The sequence below is a fragment of the Salvelinus namaycush genome, chromosome 12 (assembly GCF_016432855.1).
Source record: "Salvelinus namaycush isolate Seneca chromosome 12, SaNama_1.0, whole genome shotgun sequence".
NCBI classification, from domain to species: Eukaryota; Metazoa; Chordata; class Actinopteri; order Salmoniformes; family Salmonidae; genus Salvelinus; species Salvelinus namaycush.
The window spans coordinates 34488727-34515111 of NC_052318.1; the positions used below are offsets into that span (position 1 = coordinate 34488727).

The 26385-nt window shown below is 42.5% G+C and overlaps 2 protein-coding genes and 1 long non-coding RNA gene across 3 annotated transcripts; all 3 read right to left on the minus strand.

Annotated features, from left to right (window-relative positions):
• Nucleotides 1-1688: 1688 nt before the first annotated feature.
• LOC120056554 lies at nt 1689-3609 on the minus strand. The gene is made up of 3 exons (XR_005477810.1): nt 3587-3609; nt 3215-3303; nt 1689-2362 (listed from the first exon to the last, which is right to left on the minus strand). It is a non-coding gene; the product is annotated as an uncharacterized LOC120056554 (long non-coding RNA).
• A 2269-nt stretch (nt 3610-5878) lies between these two features.
• On the minus strand, nt 5879-16527 carry LOC120057160 (ras-related protein Rab-4B-like). The gene is made up of 8 exons (XM_039005628.1): nt 16380-16527; nt 15959-16039; nt 14590-14704; nt 10250-10312; nt 9990-10144; nt 9798-9893; nt 9508-9674; nt 5879-6554 (listed from the first exon to the last, which is right to left on the minus strand). The coding sequence occupies exons 1-7, from the start codon at nt 16393-16395 to the stop codon at nt 9556-9558; spliced, it is 645 nt and encodes a 214-aa protein (XP_038861556.1). The 5' UTR covers nt 16396-16527; the 3' UTR covers nt 5879-6554; nt 9508-9555.
• An 821-nt stretch (nt 16528-17348) lies between these two features.
• LOC120056555 (reticulon-2-like) lies at nt 17349-19359 on the minus strand. Its single transcript, XM_039004739.1, has 6 exons — nt 19094-19359; nt 18577-18715; nt 18210-18279; nt 17933-17979; nt 17757-17815; nt 17349-17526 (listed from the first exon to the last, which is right to left on the minus strand). The coding sequence occupies exons 1-6, from the start codon at nt 19183-19185 to the stop codon at nt 17412-17414; spliced, it is 522 nt and encodes a 173-aa protein (XP_038860667.1). The 5' UTR covers nt 19186-19359; the 3' UTR covers nt 17349-17411.
• Nucleotides 19360-26385: the final 7026 nt, after the last annotated feature.

Below are 26385 nucleotides of genomic sequence, written 5' to 3' on the forward strand. Positions count from 1 at the left end.
CAGCAGATTGTTTACAGAGCAGTCTCCAGCAGGGAGACACACACTATTAGATATGTCCAGCTCATGACATCTCAACGGGAGTAGCCTATTGTTTCTGAAAGCTTATCTTTAAAACCCAGACTAACAGAGAGGCACAACAAAACCAGAGCAACTCTCGCTCATGAAGTCAATGGTATTTTTCGACAAACCCAAATATGTGTTTATGTATCTGACACTATGAGAGGAGGATAAATGTGTACCTCATTGTTGGATAATATACTGTAGTGCTTTTGATGGGGATAAAATTGTATGTTTTGTGTATGATACTCTACCTGTAACCTTATGAAAGGTCGTGCTGGTTGTTTAAGGACATACAGCCTTTCTCCTTCTCTAGGATGCTTCCAGTAGGAGTGAAAATGCACAGAGACATGTTTCAGACCCTCCCTATATTGGAATGAAACGTTTTCCCCTGCTTTTCTCCCTAATAATTATTTCTGAGTTTCAGCCGTCTCATTCTGTACAGAAAAAGTGCCTTTTTGCAAGCGTACAAAAATGGCAGCCATTATTCTTTGTTAATGTATGTCTAGACATTTGCCAGCTCTAAGCGCACCCTTTAAAGGCCCTGTGATCGTATCTATGCATGCCTCTATGAAGGACTGACCCCTTCCATTGATCACCTTCATCTGATCACTATCTGTTTCCCTTGAACCCTTTTCTCTCCCAGTTCCCTCTTTTCTCCCCTTCTGTCTTTCTCATACTGCCCTATTCCCCAGTTACCCTTCCACAGGTCTAACCCACCCACCATTGATATTCCAAGTATTCTCACAAACATTGAAAATCCACTTTAAACAAGGCCCCATTTGCATCCACTATCGTCAGTTATTGTAGCCAATGTATTTTGGGCATTTCTGTTGTTGGCTGTGCTTCTTTATTTGCTTTGTGCTGCACTGTTCCTATACTCAATGTACTCAGACTCAGTAACTCATCCAGAGAATATAGAGGAGATACTGAATGTGGATCCTTGCCTTCTCAACCCATTTGTTCTTTCTTGAGGGCTTATATGTATTTATGACTGTTGAGCAGATCTATTCGTCTGGGCCAGAGCGGCTAGCCACACTTCAAGGCCTGCACTGCGCCGGCCAGCCTGCTGTCATTTTTCCTCTTTGTCGTGGCTGTGGTGGCATGGCAATTAAAGCACGATTGGTGGGGCTCTGTTCAGACATCGCCATACATCACAACGAAGGAGTGGGGCTTCCTGCCTTCTGTCTCTCTGCCAGACCTCCATCTGAGCAATGACACTGGAGTGTCTTGTGTGTGTGTGTGCCTGCGTGCATGTTTCAAGAGGGGTGTGGATGACTGTCTATTGATTTGCATGTTTTTTTAGTGTGTGGATGTAAATGTAGAGTGAAGCAGGGTGTTTTTTTGTGTATCACTTCATCTGGGATATGCATGTTTGTGGCCAAGACTGACGCACTTCAGACAGTATTTATTCTGTTCTGTGATTCATAATGCAATCCAACTCATTCACAAAGTAACAGGTACACTGAAAATAAACACAGAACAGCTTCTTTGATCATTAGTGTTTCTCTATGGGACATGTCTGGGACAAGTCAACACTCCTCCGACAGAGGAGGCCCAGGGCCTGCGTGATGAATGCTGGCTACATCAACCGAGACACAACCATGAAAATGAATCAACAAATCCAACACGTAAATCTTCTCAATTTCATTGAAACATTTCTAATGAAAACTGCACATGAACATTTCCGCTTTGAACTATGAAATAAAACCAAGCCTGGTTGTCTGTATACATGTTGCCAGACCTACTGTACACCCAGAAACGAACTAACAGGTCTAGTGTCTCATCCTCTGTTTGTTTAGTAGGTATCCATCCAACCTTAGTACTAATGAGTCTTCTCGTGGCTTCCAGCTGTGTCTGACTGGCTGGGGACAGCAGAGGAAAACCAGGCTCACGGAGAGGAGATGTCAAGGTCTGAAAGAGAGGGTGGATGAACCTACTAGTAAAATTATCTGGTCTTGGTTTTGTAATATATTTTTTTCTGCTTCTATCAAATGTTTTCCCAATAAACACTCAGCCTTATTCTGAGCAGCTGTCATTGGTCACATAAGGAGACATGTATACTATACAAACACAGCTGGTGTATACATTTTCATTTCAACCAGGAGTGAGCAAGTCATAAAGACAAGGCCATCCATGTCATTTAATATGATGATAATATAAGGCCTTAAAGGGGACACGTGTCTTAGTAAATGGGCCCCGTTCCATCTGTGTGCTCGCGCGTATGTCTGAAGCAGAGGCTGACTCAGCAGAACAGTGGCCCAGCTGTCGTCTGGTCACACGCCGGGCCCATTCATCTGTAACACTAGAGGTCAGAGGTCATAATATCAGCCCTGGGCTCTCCCTTTGGGCCGTACCCTTCAAGGGGACAGACATACACATAGCAGCCTTTTGTTCATTGTTTGGCTTGACCCTGCATGGGGCCAAAAGTATTAGTAGGTATTACTACTGACTGTATAATCTACTTATTATACACATTGCACTTGATACAAAAAATGACTTTACATCAAAATGTAACACCAATGTCATCTGAATACAGTTTTGTTTACCTGTTGCTTGCTGACTGACATGAGATTAACATTCGTTGTTCCACAGCACCACCTTGTGGTCAAAGAAGTGTAACAACATGACAAGTGTTTAATTTGGGAATTAGAGGTGGGGGAGCCCTATTTAGGGTGAGGGGTAGGGTATAGGGTTGAACAAACTTAGCCTCAACCATAAACCTAACCTAAGGTTAGGGTTGAACCCGGGATGTGGACATTAAACTCGGGTTCGGGCTACTGCTGTAATTACAATGTGTTACCAGTCTAGGGTTAGGGTAGTACTAACCCTAACTTCATATCCACATCCTGGTTCAACCCTAACCCCAACCCTAACTGTAGTATCATATCCTCATCTCGTTATGAGATTGGTGTATGGGTTTGTTCAATTACAGACATGTATTTGTGTAACAGTATAGCTTCCGTCCCTCTCCTCGCCCCTACCTGGGCTCGAACCAGGGACCCTCTGCACACATCAACAACAGCCACCCACGAAGCATTGTTACCCATCGCGCCACAAAAGCGGCGGCCCTTGCAGAGCAAGTGACGTCACCGATTGAAACGCTATTAGCGCGCATCACCACTAATTAGCTAGCCATTTCACATCGGTTACTCACTCCCCTTTTGACCTCCTCCTTTTTCCGCAGCAACCAGTGATCCGGGTCACGGCACCAGTGTAACAGATGTAAATTTCTTATTTCTGTTGCTGTTGTTAAATAGGAAACAGCACGTTAGTTGTGCAGGGCTTAACGGTATTGATAGCAAAATCTGTAGCATGAGACAACTGCGTTAGCAGTGGGCTTGAGTGACCATTACGTCGGTGTATGCTAGCTAACACACTTATTTACAGCAATCATATGCCAAAGCTCATCCCAGAAAGCCCCTCAATCCCTAACAGGTACCATATACCCACACATGTATAAATCAGTAATGTACAGCAAACTTGTACACATTGTAAAATAGAAAACAGTATTCAGAACGTGACCTACCCCTTGCATCACATTTTCATACTGGGAAGACCTGACTTTCGCGATCTCCCACTATCTGCAAGCGGGGCCAATCACAACACGCCTTATTGTCATCAAAGTTGAACCAACCAATAAGAATGCTTGAACATTAAATACCCCTTTCTTTAGAGGCAAGTGGAAACATAACCAACCCTGTTACATTTGTTTGAAACCTATCATACGATGGATGTATTTCAGAGAGACAAATAATCACATTTTGTTGCAAAACGAGATATATACGCCTCGTCTGTATCTATGTTACACTGCAAGGTTTTACACTCAAACATGACAAATAACACTTAATAAAGAACTGTACAAATTATACATTTCTGACATTTAAAAAAATATATATTAAAACAATTATCAAAAGAGTAATATGACATCTGTTCTCTGGTCAAAAGTAGTGCCATTCGAGACAAGGCCTAACTCTAACCAAACACTATAGCATGAGGCTGGATTTATGATGGGTTGAATTTGTTAAATATACAGGATACGATACTTATAGCATTTTGCAACAAAACCCATTTTAATACACACCTATGATTCTATTAAAATCTGAGAACAGTAATATTTTACACACACAAAAAGGTACCTATAAGCATTAATTTCTCATGAAAAACAAATGTGAAAAATGTGTGTATATATAGCATTTGAAAAAAACCTCTTCAACCACAACCCTAATGTTGGTTTATCTTACTATTTATCCAACTTTTCTCTTTGAACATGAAAGGTGCTGGAGCTTGGCTCTCCCTTTAACCCAAGGTGCTGGAGCTTGCCTCTCCCTTTAACCCAAGGTGCTGGAGCTTGGCTCTCCTTTAACCCAAGGTGCAGGAGCCAGGTAGCCCTGGCTCAATTTAACCACTGAAGATGATTCATTCTATGTTGACGTGTAGGATCTGACTCCGGAACAGGGGTGTGTAAAATTTGTGTCAGCCACACTCATACCAATGCAAAGTTATAGAAAGAGAAAGTGTAATGAATTTGGCTTAATTATTTATTAATTCAAGCTCATACAGGCTTTGCAAAGGAGGGGCAGTTCTTCAGTTTAATAATTATATCTAGCACACAAACATCACATGTAAGATCATAGTCCAGATATATGCATCTACTAAAAACAATCACACAAACAACTAAAAATTGAGATACTCACGTTTGTGCTTTACTTCGGTCCATCAATGACAATCTGGTTTGAGTGGATTTAGATATGGCCTCAACCCTTTCATAATCATTGCACAATACCTCACACATGTAAAATACATCATATTTGTTTCCCCCTAACCTGAAGTTTGAGTCATCCAGATCCAATGCACACTGTCTTCATTCATACATACAAACGACTGTAGGGCTTGCCTCCAACTCCTAAACTACATGAACAAAAGTATGTGGAGACCTGCTCGTCGAACATCTCCTTCCAAAATCATGGGCATTAATATGGAGTTGGTCCCCCCTTTGCTGCTATAACAGCATCCACTCTTCTGGGAATGCTTTCCATTGATGTTGGGACATGCGGGGACTTGCTTCCATTCAGCCACAAGAGCATTAGTGAGGTCGGGCACTGACGTTGGGCGATTAGGCCTGGCTCACAGGTGGCGTTCCAAAACATCCCAAAGGTATTCGATGGGGTTGAGGTCAGGGCTCTGTGCGAGTCTGTCAAGTTCTTCCACTCCGATCTCAACAAAACATTTCTGTATGGACCTTGCTTGTGCTTGGGGGCATTGTCATGCTGAAACAACTTTACAGTTGGCACTATGCATTGGGGCAGTTAGCATTCTCCTGGCATCCGCCAAACCCAGATTCGTTTGCCGGACTGCCAGATGGTGAAGCGTGGTTCATCACGCCAGAGAACGCGTTTCCACTGCTCCAGAGTCCAACAGCGGCGAGCTTTACACCACTCTAGCCGACGCTTGGCATTGTGATCTTAGAATTGTGTGGCTGCTCGGCTATGGAAATCCACTTCATGAAGCTCCCGACAAACAGTTTTTGTGCTGACGTTGCTTCCAGAGGCAGTTTGGAACTCGATAGTGAGGGTTGCAACCCGAGGACAGATTATTTTTACGCACTTCAACACTCGGTGGTCCCATTCTGTGAGCTTGTGTGGCCTAACACTTCACACCTGAGCAGTTGTTGCCACTTCACAATAACAGTACTTACAAATGACCGGGGCAGCTGTAGCAGGGCAGAAATTTGATGAATGGTGTCACGTTGAAAGTCACTGAGCTCTTCAGTAAGGCCATTCTCTTGCTAATGTTTGTCTATGGAGATTGCATGGCGGTGTGCTCGACTTCATACACCTGTGTCTGAAATAGCTGAATCCACTAATTTGAGGGGGTCCACATACTTTGTGTGTGTGTGTATGTATATATAAGTGTATTAACGTTGTCAAACAAGTTCCCTACTTTTTACAGTCTCATAAAACATTGTACACCAATGTCACAAATGTTATTTCCTTTTGATATATTCACAACAGTTTTCAACACAACCAATAAATAGGCTAAACTTTTATAGAGATCGAACACAAATAAAAGTCTGGTGTTGTGTTCTCCTTACACCATGTCAGTCCCATCACTGTCTACAAGCTTTGACTGGACTTTCACTATCTTTATATCAAGAGACATCATTTGAGTGAACAGTGAGAGGTGTATGAGCTGCTGTGGCTGTTGCTTCTGAATAAAGACATTGAAAACAAACATCCTGATGTGTGTGTCCATGGGCCTGGCTCTGTGATTGGTCAGGTCTCTCTGCTGATGTCACTTGTAGTCCCTGGCGATGCACAGCGGAGCAGTAGTCAGAGAGAGACAGGCCTGGAGAAGAGTAGCTCAATGACTGGACCCAGATACTCACATCACTGTTCCTGATCAAGACGCTAACCCAGCCTTAAGTTCCACACAGGGTCTCTCCAGCAATTTTCCAGGGGCAGGGGTCAAAAGTCACAGGGCAGTCCTCTAAAAGCCTGAGTGTGCAGAGACGGTTAAAGGAAAGATGTACACCGGGCAGAGAGAGATTTAACAAGTTCAGCCCAGTTCACTAAATACCAATAATCTAACTGATCTAGGGCTGTCCCAACTAAAGAGGGAGCCAGAGATCAAGATAACCAGAAGGGAAAAAAACTTGACCATCCTCCCTCTCCTACTGGCTTTCACAAATTCTGCCATTACTCTTCTGAAGTTGTCAGTAATAGGCTACACGAGGAGTCAGCAAACTTTCTCATGTGGAATGCCAATTTATTTTACCAATTCTACCGGCAGTTCATATGCACATTTTGGTAGAACATATTCATTTAATTTATAATCAAAATGAAAATGATACAAACCTAAAAAGTTACTTCTACTGCCATTGCCAAATATGTAAAAATAGCCTATAAAGCTAACAAATAAAAAATATTGCTGCCTGCAGGTAGAAAATATCCTGATAAAAATAAATATCCTATAAATCACATTGGCTACGCATGGCCACGCATTGCCTGTCTGCAACGAACTGTCCTTGCAACATTGTATAAAATATTCTGGGCCCTCAGAGTTTCCAGAGCCAGTGAGCTCTGGAATAAGAAGTAATCAGGTAGAACTATTTTATGATCAGAGAATGACATTTTCCCCTTTCACGCTGAGTGGTTATCGAAAGGGAGAGCACTGGAAATATTTTCAAATACATTGAGGAACTATTGTCATTCTCAATGGATAGAAAAACGGACTTCGTTGGGAGATTGTCAAGAGTGTGCAAAGCTGTCATCAAGGCAAAGGGTGGCTACTTAGAAATCTGAAATATAAAATATATTTTGAATTGTTTAACACTTTGTTGATTACTACATGATTCCATATGTGTTTTTTCATAGTTTTGAGGTCTTCACTATTATTCTACAATGTAGAAAATAGTAAAAAATAAAGAAAAACCCTGGAATGAGTAGGTGTGTCCCAACTTTTGACTGGTACTGTATGTAATGGAGAATTGATAGACACTAACAATCAAATGCAAAAACAGCAAAAAAATCACAATGAAGTTAAGAAACAATGAATATGCACAAATTGGATTTCTGGAGAAAGAAGTGCATTGTGCAGCCACACTCCCCTTCTTTGACTGTGCCATCCCCGCGGTCGGCGCAATGGATTAGTTCACTGAGATGGCCGCGAATAAGACAGGTGTCTCGCTTGCCATCAAAAATATATATATATAACACACACACACACACTAACGTTCAAAAGTTTGGGGTCACTTAGAAATGTCCTTGTTTTTGAAAGAAAAGCTGATTTTTTGTCCATTCAAATGACATCAAATTGATCAGAAATACAGTGTAGACATTGTTAATGTTGTCAGTGACTATTGTAGCTGGAAACTGCTGATTTTTTATGGAATATCTACATAAGCATACAGAGGTCCATTATCAGCAACCATCACTCCTGTGTTCCAATGGCATGTTGTGTTAGCTAATCCTAGTTTATCATTTTAAAAGGCTAATTGATCATTAGAAAACCCTTTTGCAATTATGTTAGCACAGCTGAAAACTGTTGTTCTAATTAAAGAAGCAATAAAACTGGCCTTCTTTAGACTAGTTAAGTATCTGGAGCATCAGCATTTGTAGGTTCGATTACAGGCTCAAAATGGCCAGAAACAAATAACTTTCTTCTGAAACTTGTCAGTCTATTCTTTATCTGTGAAATGAAGGCTATTCCATGCGAGAAATTGCCAAGAAACTGAAGATCTCATACAACGCTGTGTACTACTCACTTCACAGGACAGCACAAACTGGCCCTAACCAGAATAGAAAGAGGAGTGGGAGGCCCCGGTGCACAACTGAGCAAGAGGACAAGTACATTAGAGTGTCTAGTTTGAGAAACAGACACCTAACAAGTCCTCAACTGGCAGTTTCATTAAATATTACCCGCAAAACACCAGTCTCAACGTCAACAGTGAAGAGGCGACTCCGAGATGCTGGCCTTCTAGGCAGAGTTGCAAAGAAAAAGCCATATCTCAGACTGGCCAATAAAAAGAAAATATTAAGATGGGCAAAATAACACAGACACCGGACAGAGGAAGATTGGAAAAAAGTAGCAGAAAAAATGAAAATATGCTGGAGGAGTGTTTGACGCCATCTGTCAAGCATGGTGGAGGCAATATGATGGTCTGGGGGTGCTTTGGTGGTAAAGTGGGAGATTTGTACAGGGTAAAAAGGATCTTGAAGAAGGAAGGCTATCACTCTATTTTGCAACGCCACGCCATGCCATACCCTGTGGACGGCGCTTAAATTGTAGCCAATTTCCTCCTACAACAGGACAATGACCCAAAGCACAGCTCCAACTATGCAATAACTATTTAGGGAAGAAGCAGTCAGCTGGTATTCTATCTATAATGGAGTGGCACAGTCACCAGATCTGAACCAAATTGAGCTGTTGTGTGAGCAGCTTGACCATATAAAGTGTAAATGTAAGAAGTGCCCATCAAGCCAATCCAATTTGTGGGAGGTGCTTCAGGAAGCATGGGGTGAAATCTCTTCAGATTACCTCAACAAATTGACAACTAGAATGTCAAAGGTCTGTAAAGGCTGCAATTGCTGAAAATGGAGGATTCTTTGACGAAAGCAAAGTTTGAAGGACACAATTATTTCAATTAAAAATCATTATTTATAACCTTGTCAATGTTTTCACTATATTTCCTATTCACTTTGCAACTCATTTCATGTATGTTTTCATGGAAAACAAGGACATTTCTAAGTGACCCCAAACTTTTGAACGATAGTGTACATATGCTACTGCTCGACTAAAGAAAATGTCGGTCGACCAACAGCCTATCGACCAGTCGAATAATTGGGGACATCCCTAAAATTATCACACTAATAGATTATCAATTGAAGAAATACAAAACACTTGTAAGGAGCCATACTTATCAGTGTAGGTTAATTACAAACTACTTACCTGAAGACATGGGATCTGTGTGTCTTAGAGCTGAGTTAGCATTAGCCTTTAACAGTTGCACTGATCTCTGCCCTGTTCTGAGCCAGCCTGTGGCGACTGGCGAAGCTGCCTCACCGTCGTGTCACCATACTGGATCCCTGAGCCCATCCGCTCTGGGTCTAAGTCACCTACAGAGGAGACACATCGACGTATTAAACATGAGAAAACTCATCCAAAGATACACAGTTAGCACTTCAGCTAATGTGGATGCCTATATATCACTAGTGCACTACATTGCTCTGCGTTATTACCTGACTCTATCTTGTTGAGGATGGTGCGACCACATTTGAGGAAGGCCTCCTCCACGTTCTCTCCGGTGAGGGCGCTCGTCTCCAGGAACATCACTTCTGTTTTTATAACAACATGGACTAATTAAGTAATCAATCTCCTTTATCTATAGTCACAACCATCACTCAGTATGCAGGGTCATTAAGCCACATTACCGTTCTCCTGGGCAAAACGGGATACCTCAAGGAAAGTGACCTCTCTGTCAGCTTCCAGGTCCTTCTTGTTCCCACAGAGGATAATGATGATGTTTGGACTGGCCAGTGTCCGAGCGTCTGTCAACCAGTTGGTCAGAGAATTGTACGTTTCCCGACTTGGATACACAGAGACACAGAAGTATATTCAAGTAAAATATTATATGGATCCACTGTCATCTAATATGGGGCTAATTTGGGATTAGTGTAAATCAGGGTCTTACCTGGTTATGTCATAAACCAGGAGAGCCCCTGCTGCCCCTCTGTAATAACTGCGAGTCACTGATCTGAGGTCAGGGGGAAACAAGAGTGTCAGACAGAGGAGCCATCTCTTTCCAACATCATGATGTAGAACATAATGTAGCATCCACTAATACTTACGTCAAAGGGAAAGGTCGGAAACAACAACTCCATTACGCTGATCCTCAACACAGGGGCCCCACAAGGGTGCATGCTTAGCCCCCTCCTGAACTCCTTGTTCTCCCATGACTGCGTCGCCACGCAGGCTTCCAACTCAATCATCCAGTTTGCAGTTGACACAACAGTAGTAGGCCTGATTACCAATGACAAGAAAGGGAGGAGGTGAGGGCCCTGGTGGAGTGGTGCCAGGAAAAAAGAACCTTCCAGAAGGACAACCATCTCTGCAGCCCTCCACCAATCAGGCCTTTATGGTAGAGTGGCCAGACGGAAGTCACTCCTCAGTAAAAGGCACATGACAGCTCTTTGGCCTGAATGCAAAGCGTCACATCTGGAGAAAACCTGGCACCATCCCTGACTTGAAGCATGGTGGTGGCAGCATCATGCTGTGGGGTTGTTTTTCAGCGGCAGGGACTGGGATCCTAGTCAGGATTGAGGCAAAGATGAATGGAGCAAAGAGAGATCCTGATGAAAAACTGCTCCAGAGCGCTCAGGACCTCAGACTGGGGTGAAGGTTCACATTCCAACAGGCCAACGACCCTAAGCACACAGCCAAGACAACGTAGGAGTGACTTTGGGATGCCCTTGAGTGGCCCAGCCAGAGCCCGGATTGGAACCAGATCGAATATCTCTGAATGACCTTAAAATAGCTGTGCAGCAACGCTCCCCATCCAACCTGACAGAGCTTGAGAGGATCTGCAGAGAAGAATGGGAGAAACTCCCCAAATACAGGTGAACCAAGCTTGTAGCGTCATACCCAAGAAGACTCGAGGCTGTAATCGCTGCCAAAGGTGGTTCAACAAAAGTACTGAGTAAAGGGTCTGAATACTTAAGTAAATGTGATATTTCCATTTTTTATTTTTAACAAATTAGCAAACATTTCTGGGGTATTGTGTGCAGATTGATGAGGGTAAAAAAAACATTTTAATTCATTTTAGAATAACGCTGTAACGTAACAAAATGTGGAAAAAGTCAAGGGATCGGAATACTTTCCAAAGGCACTGTGTATATATATTCATTATACTCTGGACTTCGACATTGCTTGTCCTAATATATACATTAAATTAGAGGTCGACCGATTAATCGGAATGGCCGATTAATTAGGGCCGATTTCAAGTTGTCATAACAATCGGTAATCGGTATTTTTGGACACCGAGTTGCCTTTTTTTTTTTTTTACACCTTTATTTAACTAGGCAAGTCAGTTAAGAACACATTCTTATTTTCAATGACGGCGGGTTAACTGCCTTGTTCAGGGGCAGAACGACAGATTTTTACCTTGTCAGCTCGGGGATTCGTTTTTGCAACCTTCCGGTTACTAGTCCAACGCTCTAACCACCTGCCTTACATTGCACTCCACAAGGAGCCTGCGTGGCAGGCTGACTACCTGTTACGCGAGGGCAGCAAGAAGCCAAGGTAAGTTGCTAGCTAGCATTAAACTTATCTTATAAAAACAATCAATCTTAACATAATCACTAGTTAACTGCACATGGTTGATGATATTACTAGTTTATCTAGCGTGTCCTGCGTTGCATATAATCGATGCGGTGCCTGTTAATTTCTCATCAAATCACAGCCTACTTCGACAAACGGGTAACGATTTAACAAGCGCATTTGCGAAAAAAGCACTGTCGTTGCACCAATGTACCTAACCATAAACATCAATGCCTTTCTTTAAAATCAATACACAAGTATATATTTTTAAACCTGCATATTTAGTTAATATTGCCTGCTAACATGAATTTCTTATAACTAGGGAAATTGTGTCACCTCTCTTGCGTTCCGTGCAAGCTGTCAGGGTATATGCAGCAGTTTGGGGCACCTGGCTCATTGCGAACTGTGTGAAGTCCATTTATTCCTAACAAAGGCCGTAATTAATTTGCCAGAATTGTACATAATTATGACATAACATTGAAGGTTGTGCAATGTAACAGCAATATTTAGACTTAGGGATGCCACCCGTTAGATAAAATACGGAATGGTTCCGTATTTCACTGAAAGAATAAACGTTTTGTTTTCGAAATTATAGTTTCCGGATTCGACCATATTAATGACCATAGGCTCGTATTTCTGTGTGTTACTATGTTATAATTAAGTCTATGATTTGATATTTGATAGAGCAGTCTGACTGAGCGATGGTAGGCAGCAGCAGCCTCGTAAGCATTCATTCAAACAGCACTTTCGTGCGTTTTCCAGCAGCTTTTCGCAATTCTTCAAGCATTGCGCTGTTTATGACTCCCGAGATTAGGCTGGTGTAACCGATGTGAAATGGCTAGCTAGTTAGCGGGGTGCTAATAGTGTTTCAAACGTCACTCGCTCTGAGACTTGGAGTGGTTGTTCCCCTTGCTCTGCATGGGTAACGCTGCTTCGAGGGTGACTGTTGCCGATGTGTTCCTGGTTCGAGCCCAGGTAGGAGCGAGGAGAGGGACGGAAGCTATACTGTTACACTGGCAATACTAAAGTGCCTATAATAACATCCAATAGTCAAAGGTATATGAAATACAAATCGTATAGAGAGAAATAGTCCTATAATTCCTATAATAACTACAACCTAAAACTTCTTACCTGGGAATATTGAAGACTCATGTTAAAAGGAACCACCAGCTTTCATATGTTCTCATGTTCTGAGCAAGGAACTTAAACGTTAGCTTTTTTACATGGCACATATTGCACTTTTACTTTCTTCTCGAACACTTTGTTTTTGCATTATTTAAACCAATTTGAACATGTTTCATTATTTATTTGAGGCTAAATTGATATTATTGATGTATTATATTAAGTTAAAATAAGTGTTCATTCAGTATTGCCGCTTTCAAGGAGCGGGACTCTAACCCGGAAGCTTATAAGAAATCCCGCTATGCCGTCCGACGAACCATCAAACAGGCAAATCGTCAATACAGGACTAAGATCGAAACGTACTACACCGGCTCCAACGCTCGTCGGATGTGGCAGGGCTTGCAAACCATTACAGACTACAAAGGGAAGCACAGCCGAGAACTGCCCAGTGACACGAGTCTACCAGACGAGCTAAACTACTTCTACGCTCGCTTCGAGGCAAATAACACTGAAACATGCATGAGAGCACCAGCTGTTCCGGAAGACTGTGTGATCATGCTCTCTGCAGCCAATGTGAGTAAGACCTTAAAACAGGTCAACATTCACAAGGCCGCAGGGAAAGACAGATTACCAGGACGTGTACTGCGAGCATTCGCTGACCAACTGGCAGGTGTCTTCAATGACATTTTCAACCTCTCCTTGTCCGAGTCTGTAATATCAACATGTTTAAGCAGACCACCATAGTCCCTGTGCACAAGAACACTAAGGTAACCTGCCTAAATGACTACCGACCCATAGCACTCACTTCTGTAGCCATAAAGTGCTTTGAAAGGCTGGTCATGGCTCACATGAACACCATTATCCCAGAAACCCTAGACTCACTCCAACTTGCATACTGTCCTAACAGATCCACAGATGATGCAATTTCTATTGCACTCCACACTGCCCTTTCCCACCTGGACAAAAAGTACACCTATGTGAGAATGCTATTCATTGACTACAGCTCAGCGTTCAACACCATAGTGCCCTCAATAAGCTAAGGACCCTGGGACTAAACACCTTCCTCTGCAACTGGATCCTGGACTTTCTGACAGGCCACCCCCAGGTGGTAAGGGTAGGTAACAACACATCCGCCGCACTGATCCTCAACACAGGGGCCCCGACAAACTAACATGGTCCAAGCACACCAAGACAGTAGTGAAGAGGGCACGACAAAACCTATTCCCCTCAGGAGACTGAAAAGATTTGGCATGGGTCCTCAGATTCTCAAAAGGTTCTACAGCTGCACCATCGAGAGCATCCTGACTGATTGCGTCACCGCCTGGTATGGCAAGTGCTCGGCCTCCGTGGCCTCCGACCGCAAGCCACTACAGAGGGTAGTGCATACGGCCCAGTACATCACTGGGGCAAAGCTTCCTGCCATCCAGGACCTCTATACCAGGCTGTATTTTCTTTGTTGGTTAGGGGCTCGTAAGTAAGCATTTCACTGTAAGGTTGTATTCGGCGCATGTGACTAATAACATTTGATTTGATCAAATGAACATCCTGCTGAGATATCAGATGACAAGCATCCTGTTAATTAGAGCTACCTACCGGAATCGCTCCTGTCCAGCTGTGTCCCAGATCTGCAGCTTGACCGTCTTGCCAGCGACCATTACCACCCGGGAGCCAAACTCCACTCCGATGGTGTGGCTGGAGTCCTGCTTGACTACATGGGACAGAACAGACAACACAAAACAAAACAGACTCTGTTGCACGTGGTGGTAGAGAAGCTTTGCTGGCATATTTAATGTTGTCTCATACAGCCTAATGTAAATGTAGAGTAAACATATCCAAAAACGTGGTAGTGATACTAGTGAATATACCAATCAGTACCCTACTATAACATTACAGTACCATAATATAACATTACAGTACCATAATATAACATTACAGTGCCATAATATAACATTACAGTACCCTAATAGAACATTACAGTACCATAATAGAACATTACAGTACCCTACTATAACATTACAGTACCCTAATAGAACATTACAGTACCATAACATTACAGTACCATACTATAACATTACAGTACCCTACTATAACATTACAGTACTATAACATTACCCTACTATAACATTACAGTACCCTACCATACCATTACAGTACTATAACATTACAGTACCCTACTATAACATTACAGTACTATAACATTACAGTAACCTACTATAACATTACAGTACCCTACTATACCATTACAGTACCCTACTATAACATTACAGTACTATAACATTACAGTACCCTACTATAACATTATAGTACCCTACTATAACATTACAGTACTATAACATTACAGTAACCTACTATAACATTATAGTACCCTACTATAACATTACCATACCATTACAGTACCCTACTATAACATTACCATACCATTACAGTACCCTACTATAACATTACCATACCATTACAGTACCCTACTATAACATTACCATAATATTACAGTACCATACTATAACATTACAGTACTATAACATTACAGTACCGTACTATAACATTACAGTACCCTAATAGAACATTACAGTACTATAACATTACAGTACCCTACTATAACATTACAGTACCCTACTATAACATTACAGTACCATAATATAACATTACAGTACCCTAATAGAACATTACAGTACCCTACTATAACATTACAGTACCATAATAGAACATTACAGTACCCTACTATAACATTACAGTTCCCTACTATAACATTACTGTACCCTAATAGAACATTACAGTACCCTACTATAACATTACAGTGCCATAATATAACATTACAGTGCCATAATATAACATTACAGTGCCATAATATAACATTACAGCGCCATAATATAACATTACAGTGCCATCTCCATGAGGGCAGTGATCTTTAAGACGTGCATATAATGTTTCTGGAAGTTATCAATTTAATAACAATTTCACTTACACTTGTTTTCTATAAATTGATGGAGAAGACAGGATTTCCCTGATCCCGCACTTCCAATCACCAAGAATTTAAAAAGGAAATCTGGAAAAGAACGAAGGAGAAGAAATGATGATTACACATTTACTACATCACACGACTAACGTTACAACAGACTGACCACATGGAAGCAGCCAAGAGCAGAGACGTTGAAAGTCGCTATGTCTTTTTCTCACAAATCAAACAGAAGCAGTGGTTAAGGTTCCTGACGACGAGTGTTACATATCTAGAGAACTAGCTAACTATCTTATAGACTGACAAGTAATGTTTACTAAGTTGCTAGCCATAGGCGGCTGTCTAGCCTACAAGCTTCATCTTGTTTCTTATCCCAGACGAAAGAACAACCCGCATAGGATATAGTGACGCCAAATATTGCTTTGCTTACCATATCTTTCTGTCATTTCCTTTGATGGATTGAAGCTCTTCGAGTGATGAAATGTCAATAAATAACTTATTGGCTTATCCAAAATTGCCACAAATCCCGTTTAATCAGAAGGATTCATCCACATAAATTGTTTTGCCATCCAAGACAGACGCACGTGATGACGACAATTGCGACGCTCTAGCTACGTAAAATTATTTGTTGAAGAAGGGCACACATCATGGACTGTAGGCTTTGTCGCTTGTAGCATTTTGGATCAATATTTTACTCTCAGTGAGATGATAACATGAATTCAGTTATGTTTCTGATAATTATTTAGGCATATATAATTGTAGAATTATTTAATTTGATGAATAATCAGTGTAATAGGCCTGAGTATGTAATGTGTGTTTGTGCTTCCTTTGAAAGTGACATACTGAGATGTCAAAAAATATTAATTGATGGGAGCAGTTTCAGAAGGTTCAAACATGTACTAAACATTTATTCAACAATTTAAGCAAAAATCAAGAAAAAGGGAACAATGCAGTTTAATGACACTTTTGAGTAAGCACCAATCATTGAATATGCACCCATTCACCCATTCATACGCTTTGAGTGCACTTCCAAAGTAAATTATAAGGCATGTGGTCAGATGGCCAGTATTCACCCTGTGTGGTCTTAAGATGGCAAGTGTTCTGTGGTATAACCCCACCCCCCCAAGGTGAACTAGTTGTCTTTTAGATTTGACTGAAAATTCCCTCCCATATAAACATTACATTTGTCTGTAAACATCTTTAGTGTACCAACACCAAACACTGGATTTGAAATCTTATTCCCATTCACAGACACCACAATGGGAAAATGGAAATATAAAACACCAGTAGCCTTCCAAAGAACACTCACACCCCCATGAGGTCCTTGTACCCCCTCCCGTCACACCCCCATGAGGTACCCCTCCCCCCTTGTCAGAGTTTCCCAGCCCCTAATCCCAGGTGGTCTGATAAGACGTATGAATGACCCCCCTCTTTTCCCATAGATCCCCCTTTTTCTTTCTTATCACTTTGACTTTTGTTTGTGTTTTGGGGCCAGGGCTGGCACCGGGGCCAGGGTGGCGGTTGGAGCAGGTTTAGCCACAGTAGAGGGTCTCAGCATACTGCACAACCTCTTAAACCTGCAAATACAAAAATGAAAGTGTCAAAAGAGGGAAATCAGTTATTTTATACTGCGTCAAAAATGACGAGATATTTATAATGTGTTGAGCATAGTTGCTGGGTTATTGTGACCTGAATGTTTTAAAGAACATAATATTAAATGTCCCTGTAGGGTTTAGTGAGGAAATTAGCCATATGAAAAATTAAAACAGTCATATTAGTCATTTCAACAGGCTTGTTCAGCACTTACAAGCTTTTGATTTTCCTCAGGAGGCCGTTGACCGCTTTGCCAATCCTCTTCATCCGACCCTGTCACCGAAACACAAGTGCATATTAAACACAGTCCTTTGGTTGCTGCTGTAATGTGGATTACATTATAATTATGTACAAGCAGAGTCTGTGAACAGCAGGAGCTCTTTGCCTCACCTGCATTTGTTTGTAGAATAGAGGAAGAGAGAAAACACAGATGACACCTGCGAAAGAGACAGTGAAGGAAATCAGATCAACAAACTATGTTCACAGACATTATTTACATATAGCTTTATGACAGATCAGAGGTGATGGGGTAAAGTGAAGTATGAATGAAACAGAGAGAGCAATGTAGCATGTTATGGTATTAGAGCATAATCATGTATGAGGGTAGTGCTGTAGGATGGTGTGGTGTAAGACACTAAGATAGAGAGGTGGATCAGAATGGTCTCACCAACTATCACCAGGGTCAGTCCGTTGGTCGTGATGCCCACATAGACCAACACGCACAGCAGCAACACAAACTGACAACAGAAAAACATTTGTTTAGATTGTCATTGTTTGGAATAGGTATAGATAGCATGTGAGTTTACGAAGCAATGTATATGTTTTGTTGATGTATTGTATATATTGCATCTGTCCAATTGCTGATTTAAGCCCTCAGGAGGACCAGTTATGTTGTCTGACTCAAGTGCTGGTGATTGTGTGACTTCAACCTTTAGCTTCTTCCCCAATCCCTACACATATTTTACAGTACATAATTACAGTAATACACAGAGTTTTTTTGCGTTTTCAGAGGGACATTGACAGTGGCCCCTGACCTTGATGGAGTCCATGATGCTGCCGATGAAGAGCAGGCGTTTGATCTCTGTGACGGCGAAGGCAATCATCAGCACCACTTCCTCCACCACCAACACCGTCTCCTCATCTGTCAGAGAGCTGTCGTCTCCTATATAAGACCTGGTACCACACACACGCACACACGCACACGCACACGCACACACACACACACACACACACACACACACACACACACACACACACATCCCTAGTTTACAAGAAGCATTTTCTACCAACAGATGCATAGAGCCATACACAGATGGCTGTTTGTGTGTGTGTGTGTGTGTGTGTGTGTGTGTGTGTGTGTGTGTGTGTGTGTGTGTGTGTGTGTGTGTGTGTGTGTGTGTGTGTGTGTTTGTGCGTGCGTGCGTGCGTGCGTGCGTGCGTGCGTGCGTGCGTGCGTGCGTGCGTGCGTGTACACAGATGGCTGTTAGGGTGAAATGATATGTCTCTCTATATATAAACTAGAGTATGGTAACTGCTGTAAACTGTACTCACTGGAAGGGGTGCACTCCTTCAGGGTTCTTCCGTATCAGCTCTAGGAGTTTGTAGTAGAGGCGTAGGGGGAAGGTGAGACACATGATGGCCATACACAGGTAGGACAGCACGGTGATGGCACTGAGCTGGAACAGGCTGGCCAGGCCTATCACCAGCCCTGTGAACACCAGCCCTGTCTTCCCCACGTCTCGCCAGTAGATCAGATCCACTACTGCAGAGAGACAGAGAGAGGATGGAGTGTGTATAGATCATTCATACATTCATTCATTCATTCATCCATTCATCCATTAATTAATTAATTAATCAGTAAGTGGTGGAGGACAACAAGTGAATGGAAGGGAGAGATAGATGAGTCGTACAGATGAATAAGTGTGGATGCCGGGGCTGGTACTCAGACTGATCTGGATGAGCGATTTACAGATGTAGGAGCTTAATTTGAGCTAGTTTGCAACAGCAGGAAAATAATCTTGCAGCAACAGGAAATGTTAATTATTATGTGGATTAAACTTAATGAACATTTTTTGTAGGGGTTGAGACATTTTTCGTTAGGGCAAATCAAGTCTGATATTTTAAAGTGGAAATTATAAACTTTAGAAGCCTTTTTAAACTTTGAATACACTACACGTTTGTATTTCCTGCTGTGCAGATAAATTCTCAGCAACTAAAGAGTGCTCAAATTAAGATCATACAATTTTATGGAGAGCAATTGAGCTCATCTGATGTCTGGAAGGAAAAGAGACAGAGAAGTTCAAACCACTCTTAATATAGAATTATGTATAGAGATAGATGGAAAGAGAAGTGGTCTATCTTAGATATTTAATGTGTTTGTTTTCAGCTGGGCTGTCTTAATTTGTTAGATATCTATTCCAGATTGGTGGTGATCTACAAATGTAGGATCTTAATTTGACCACCCTGTTGCAGATGAACTTTTCCGCAGGAAATTTAAAACTTGTAGTGTATTTGAGGTTTAAAAAGGCTTCTGAAGTTTGTAATTTCCACTTTGAAATTTCAGACTTGATTTTCCCTCACAGAAAATGTATCAACACCTTCAAAAATGTCCATTAATTATAATCCACATAATAATTCACGTTTCCTAATACTGCAGGATTATTTTCCGGCTGTAGCAAACTGGTTCAAATTAAGATCCTACATTTGTAATATTGGAACTGTGGTAAATGCTGTGGTCAAACAAGGGATAAATGCAACATGTCTTTGATAATTAAGTAAGAAGTTACATCATTGGGCAGTGATACCATTGCCTCAGCCCTGACTGTTGGCAATACAAGTATGAAATATGTCAATTACATTAGCTGAACACTGACAGTGTGGATTAAAGGAGGACAACAAGGGAGTTACAAAGGAGATATCCCCAGCACATTTTGTTAATAGCCGTCTTAATTCATTGAGTGCCTTCTTGTATTATATTATATTATCTAGTTTGGCTCCTGGATGCTGATTGTCTGAAAGCTATGGTATATTTAAGCAATAAGCCCCAAGGGGGTGTGGTAAATGGCCAATACGCATCGGCTAAGGACTGTTCTTATGCACGACACAGCGCGGAGTGCCTGTATACAGCCCTTAGCCGTGGTATATTAGCCATATACTACAAATCCCGAGGTGCCCTATTGCTATTATAAACTGGTTACCAATGTAATTAGAGCAGTAAAAATAAATGTTTTGTCACCCGTGGTATACGGTCTGATATACCACAGCTTTCAGCCAATCAGCCTTCAGGACTCGAACCACCCAGTTTATAACAGACATTATAAACTGGGTGGTTCGAGCCCTGAATGCTGATTAGTTGAAGACCGTGCTATATTGGCCATGTACCAGACCTACTCGGGCCTTATTGCTTAAATATACCATTGGTATGACGCAAAACGCTTGTTTACTGTTCTAATTACATTGGTAACCTGTTTATTTGATCAAATAAAACTCAATGAGATCAAATAGAGTAGTAATTTAGCAAAAATATAATTAAGCAATACGGCACCTCAGGGCTTTGTGGTATACAGTATGGCCAATAAAGCACGACTAAGGGTTGTATCCAAGCATTCCGCATTGCGTCGTGCATAAGAACAGCCCTTAGCCGTAGTATACTGGCCATACTCTATACCCCCTCGGGCCTTATTGCTTAATTATATTCTGTTCTATTTGATGTCACTGAGTTTTTATTTTATCATATTTTTCTCTATCCTCCTGATTCCTGCTTACAAGAAGAAACTCAAACAGGACGTACCAGTGATGCACACAATAAGCTGCAGGACTGTTTCGCTGGCGTAGACCGGAATATGTTCCGTGATTCATCCGAAGGCATTCAGGAGTTTACCACATCAGCCACCGGCTTCATTAATAAATGCATCAACGAAGTCGTCCCCACAGTGAACGTGCGTACCATATCCAATCAGAACCCATGGATTCCAGGCAACATCTGTACTGAGCTAAAGGCTAAAGTTGCCGCTTTCAAGGACTGGGACACTGATCTGGACGCTTATAAGAAATCCCGCTTCACCCTCCGACGAACCATCAAACAGGCAAAGCGTCAATACAGGACTAAGATCAAATCTTACTACACCAGCTGACGCTTGTCGGATGTGGCAGGGCTTGCAAACTATCACGAATTACAAATGGAAACACAGCCGCTAGCTTCCCAGTGATGCTAGCCTACCAGACAAGCTAAATGCCTTCTATGCTTGCTTCGAGGCAAGCAACACTGAACCATGATTGAGATCACCAGCTGTTCCAGATGACTGTGTGATCTCTGTAGCCGATGTGAGTAAGTCCTGTAAATAGGTTAACATTCACAAGACCGCAGGGCCAGATAGGTTACCAGGACGCATACTCAGAGCATGCGTACCCAGCTGGCAAGTGTCTTCACTAACATTTTCAACCTCTCCCTGAACCAGTCTGTAATACCTACATGTTTCAAGCAGACCACCATAGTCTCTGTGCCCAAGAACGCCTAGCGTAGCACTCACATCTGTAGCCATGAAATTACTAAACACCTCCCTCTGCAAATGGATCTTGGAGTTCCTGATGGCCCTCCCCCAGGTGGAGAGGGTAGGCAACAACACATCTGCCACGCTGACATGGGGGGCCCCTCAGGGGTGCGTTATTAGTCCCATACTGTACTCCCTGTTCACCCACAACTGTGTGGCTGCGCACGACTCCAACACCATCATTATGTTTGCTAAGGACACAACGGTGGTAGGCCTGATCACCGACGACGATCAGACAGCCCCTCCCTCAACGTCAGCAAGACAAAGATCCCTTGACTTTTTCCACATTTTCTTACGTTACAGCCTTATTCTAAAATGGATGAGAAAAAAAAATCCTCAGTAATCTACTAATTGATCTATATAAATATTCAAACCCTTTGTTATGAAACTCGAAATTGAGCTCAGGTGCATCCTGTTTCCATTGATCATCCTTGAGATGTTTCTACAACTTCATTGGAGTCTGTCTATATAAGGTCCAACAGTTGACGGTGCATGTCAGAGCAAAAACCAAGCCATGAGGTCGATGGAATTGTCCATAGAGCTCAGAGACAGGATTGTGCCAAGCTTGTAGAGTCATACCAAAGAAGACTTGTGGCAGGATTGTGTCGTGGCACAGATCTGGGGAAGGATACCAAAACATTTCTGCAGCATTGAAGGTCCCCAAGAACACAGTGGCCTCCATCATTGTTAAACGGAAGAAGTTTGGAAACCCCAAGACTCTTCCTAGAGCTGTCTGGCCTACTAAACTGAGCAATCGGGTGAGAAGGGCCTTAGTCAGGGAGGTGACCAAGAACCCGATGGTCACTCTGACAGAGCTCTAGAGTTCCTCTGTGGAGATGGGAGAAACTTCCAGAAGGACAACCATCTCTGCAGCACTCCACCAATCAGGCCTTTACGGTAGAGTGGCCAGACGGAAGCCACTCCTCAGTAAAAGGCACATGACAGCCCACTTGGAGTTTGCCAAAGGGCACCTAAAGACTCTCAGACCCTGAGAAACAAGATTCTCTGGTCTGATGAAACCAAGATTGAACTCTTTGGCCTGAATGCCAAGCGTCACGTCTGGAAGTACATTTACATTTACATTTTAGTCATTTAGCAGACGCTCTTATCCAGAGCGACTTACAGTAGAGTGCATACATTTTATTACATTTTTTACATTTTACATATTGCATATTACATATTACATTTTACATACTGAGACAAGGATATCCCTACCGGCCAAACCCTCCCTAACCCGGACGACGCTATGCCAATTGTGCGTTGCCCCACGGACCTCCCGGGTTGCGGCCGGCTGCGACAGAGCCTGGGCGCGAACCCAGCCCAGCCTGGGCGCGAACCCAGAGACTCTGGTGGCGCAGCTAGCACTGCGATGCAGTGCCCTAGACCACTGCGCCACCCGGGAGGCAGTAAACCTGACCTCATCCCTACGGTGAAGCATGGTGGTGGCAGCATCATGATGGGGGATGTTTTTCAGCGGCAGGGACTGGGATACAAGTCAGGATTGAGGGAAAGATGAACGGAGCAAAGTACAGAGAGATCCTTGATGAAAACCTGCTCCAGAGCACTCAGGACCTCAGACTGGGGCGAAAGTTCATCTTCCAATAGGACAACAACCCTAAGCACACAGCCAAGACAATGCACGAGCGGCTTCGGGACAAGTTTCTGAATGTCCTTGAGTGGCCCAGCCAGAGCCCGGACTTGAACCCGATCGAACATCTCTGGAGAGACCTGAAAATAGCTGTGCAGCGACGCTCCTCATCCAACCTGACAGAGCTTGAGAGGATTTGCAGAGAAGAATGGGAGAAACTCCACAAATACAGGTTTGCCAAGCTTGTAGCGTCATACACAAGAAGACTCAAGGCTGTAATCGCTGCCAAAGGTGCTTCAGCAAAGTACTGAGTAAAAGGTCTGAATACTTATGTAAATGGGATATTTATGTTTTTTGGTTTTTATAAATTAGCAAAGATTTCTAAAAAACAGTTTTTGTTTTGCCATTATGGGGTATTGTGTGTAGATTGTTGAGGGGAAAAAAACTATTTAATCAATTTTAGAATAAGGCTGTAACCTAACAAAAAATGTCAAGGGGTCTGAATACTTTCTGAAGGCACTGTATGTACAAATCTACTTCAATTACCTTGTACCCCTGCAAGTCGACTCGGTACAGGTACCCTGTGTATATAGCAAAGTTATCGTTACTCGTGGTGTAAATCATTGCGCTGTGTACTCCAGTATATGACGAATAAACAAACTTGAACTTATGGCTTGTTTATTGTGTGTCTAATGCCTACAGTACCAGTACCCTATATGCTTCTTGAATTAACAAACGTCAACAGGCGAGTTGAAGATATATGGTCTCCACTCCATATGCCACACGTACACAACACATAGCTTACAGAGACATGTACTGTATTTATGGTTCTGTTCACAACACATGACCTCTTCGGGTAGTTAAGAGACACACACACACACGCATACACAATGCATTAAGTAGATTGTGCAAACGCACAGCAGATCTGCAGTAAAGCTGAAGAGTCCAAGTGTAAATCTAGAGGGGAAATTATCTGATTCAAACTAACATCCAGGAATCTTTCACAGATAGAGCCGAGTTCCCTCCTAGAGCCCAACCCTTAACCCTAAATACCCAGCAGCTGTGCCCATAATGATTCACCAACATGGCCAAGACAGATAAAATATTTGACAAGTAATCACTCCTCAAAGACAGATCAGGAGAAAGAGGCTTGCTAAGCACCATTCTATCAGTAACTTGTTTTGTTTTTGTTGTCTATCCCTCTCTCCACTAACTGTAGGTCTCTTTGCCTATATCAGTGACCTGATTAGAACTAATCTTCCTGCCCACCTACCCATTAGTAGAGCCCCTGAGGTGGGCATGGGATCACAGAGGAGTCATTCTCCCCTCTCACTGGTCCCACAGCCTCCTGGTCACATCAGCCCATACACAGAGGCCAGGTCTACCTAAGGCAAAGTCACACATTTACACCGTCTTACCTTTGGTGGCCATTTCGGCAGCGGATCACTCTGCAAACCACCCTACTAGCTTACTCTGCTGCTCACTAATCTCCTAGACCCCCTGCACTCCTATGGCCCTCGCTAGGATCTTTTTTTGTCCTTACCATCCCTGTCAGCAGTACAGGGCCCGGCTGGCCTACTTTTATCCTGCCAATTGGATACCCCCTCTTTGAGGGCACACACGCACGCGCACACGCACAGACACCAACAGACACACACAAACACCCACACACACTAACACACAAACCCACATTCACGTAACTTGGGGAACCTGAGACATCAGTATGTGTTTTAGTGCAGACAGTTCCTTGGTCTCCAGAGAGATCCTTGGTTCATTGGCCTGTCTGTTATGCAAAACAAAACCCCTCAGTCAATCAAAGGAACAGGTTTTCAAAGTAGGCCTACCACTCTATTAGATCACACCAGAGGTTAGTATTTATGTATAGGCATTTAATCCTTATAGGATTTACAGGTTGATTGATTAGGATTTGAAGAATACAAACCCAAAATAATACAAATCCCTCATGTTACATTCATATGGAAAAGCACTCGCATGAAGGCGCAAAATAAGGTTCCCCATCATTACTGTGTTCTATTACAAAATTACAAATGAAATCATAAATACTATATCATCATGCGTTTTCACATAAATCTCACAAATCAATTTTTTTTTGTGCTGTAGATTTAGGTCAGTTTAAAACTCCTCTCTCTAATTACTGCTTAGTACAGTCTAATCACTTAAAATCACTGTAACTAGTCATTCAAATCTGTTCCGTTTTTATTTGCATATGAATTATAAGTATGAATAGTGTCAGGCAGGATGTTCTAAATAAACTGGCCATGGCCAGAGCTAAGTGCGTCATGCACAAATTCAGCTCAAGGCAAAGTAAAACACTACAAATGCACCACCACATGACTCATAGTGGATTTAAAAGGGAGCATCAGTGTGCATAATATAGATGAGCCTTCTCTCTCTCTTCCTGTCTCTCTTTCTCTCTCCCTCCCTCCTCCCTCCCTCCCTCCTTTACTCCATTACTCCCAGCCCCTCCCTCCCTCTCAGTCCCTCCTTCCCTCTCTCCCAGTCCGTTCCTTTCACATGCAGTAGTCTGTGCTGCTGTTATAAAAGACTGATGCTTCTGGCTCCTCTAATCTGCAGGCGTAGAAGCCTGATAATCCAGACTCATCAAAGGTCGAGATTAGCAGAGAGCTGGATGGGGAGGGATGGAAAACAGAGGCACAGATAGGAAGACAGGGAGGGAGGGAGAA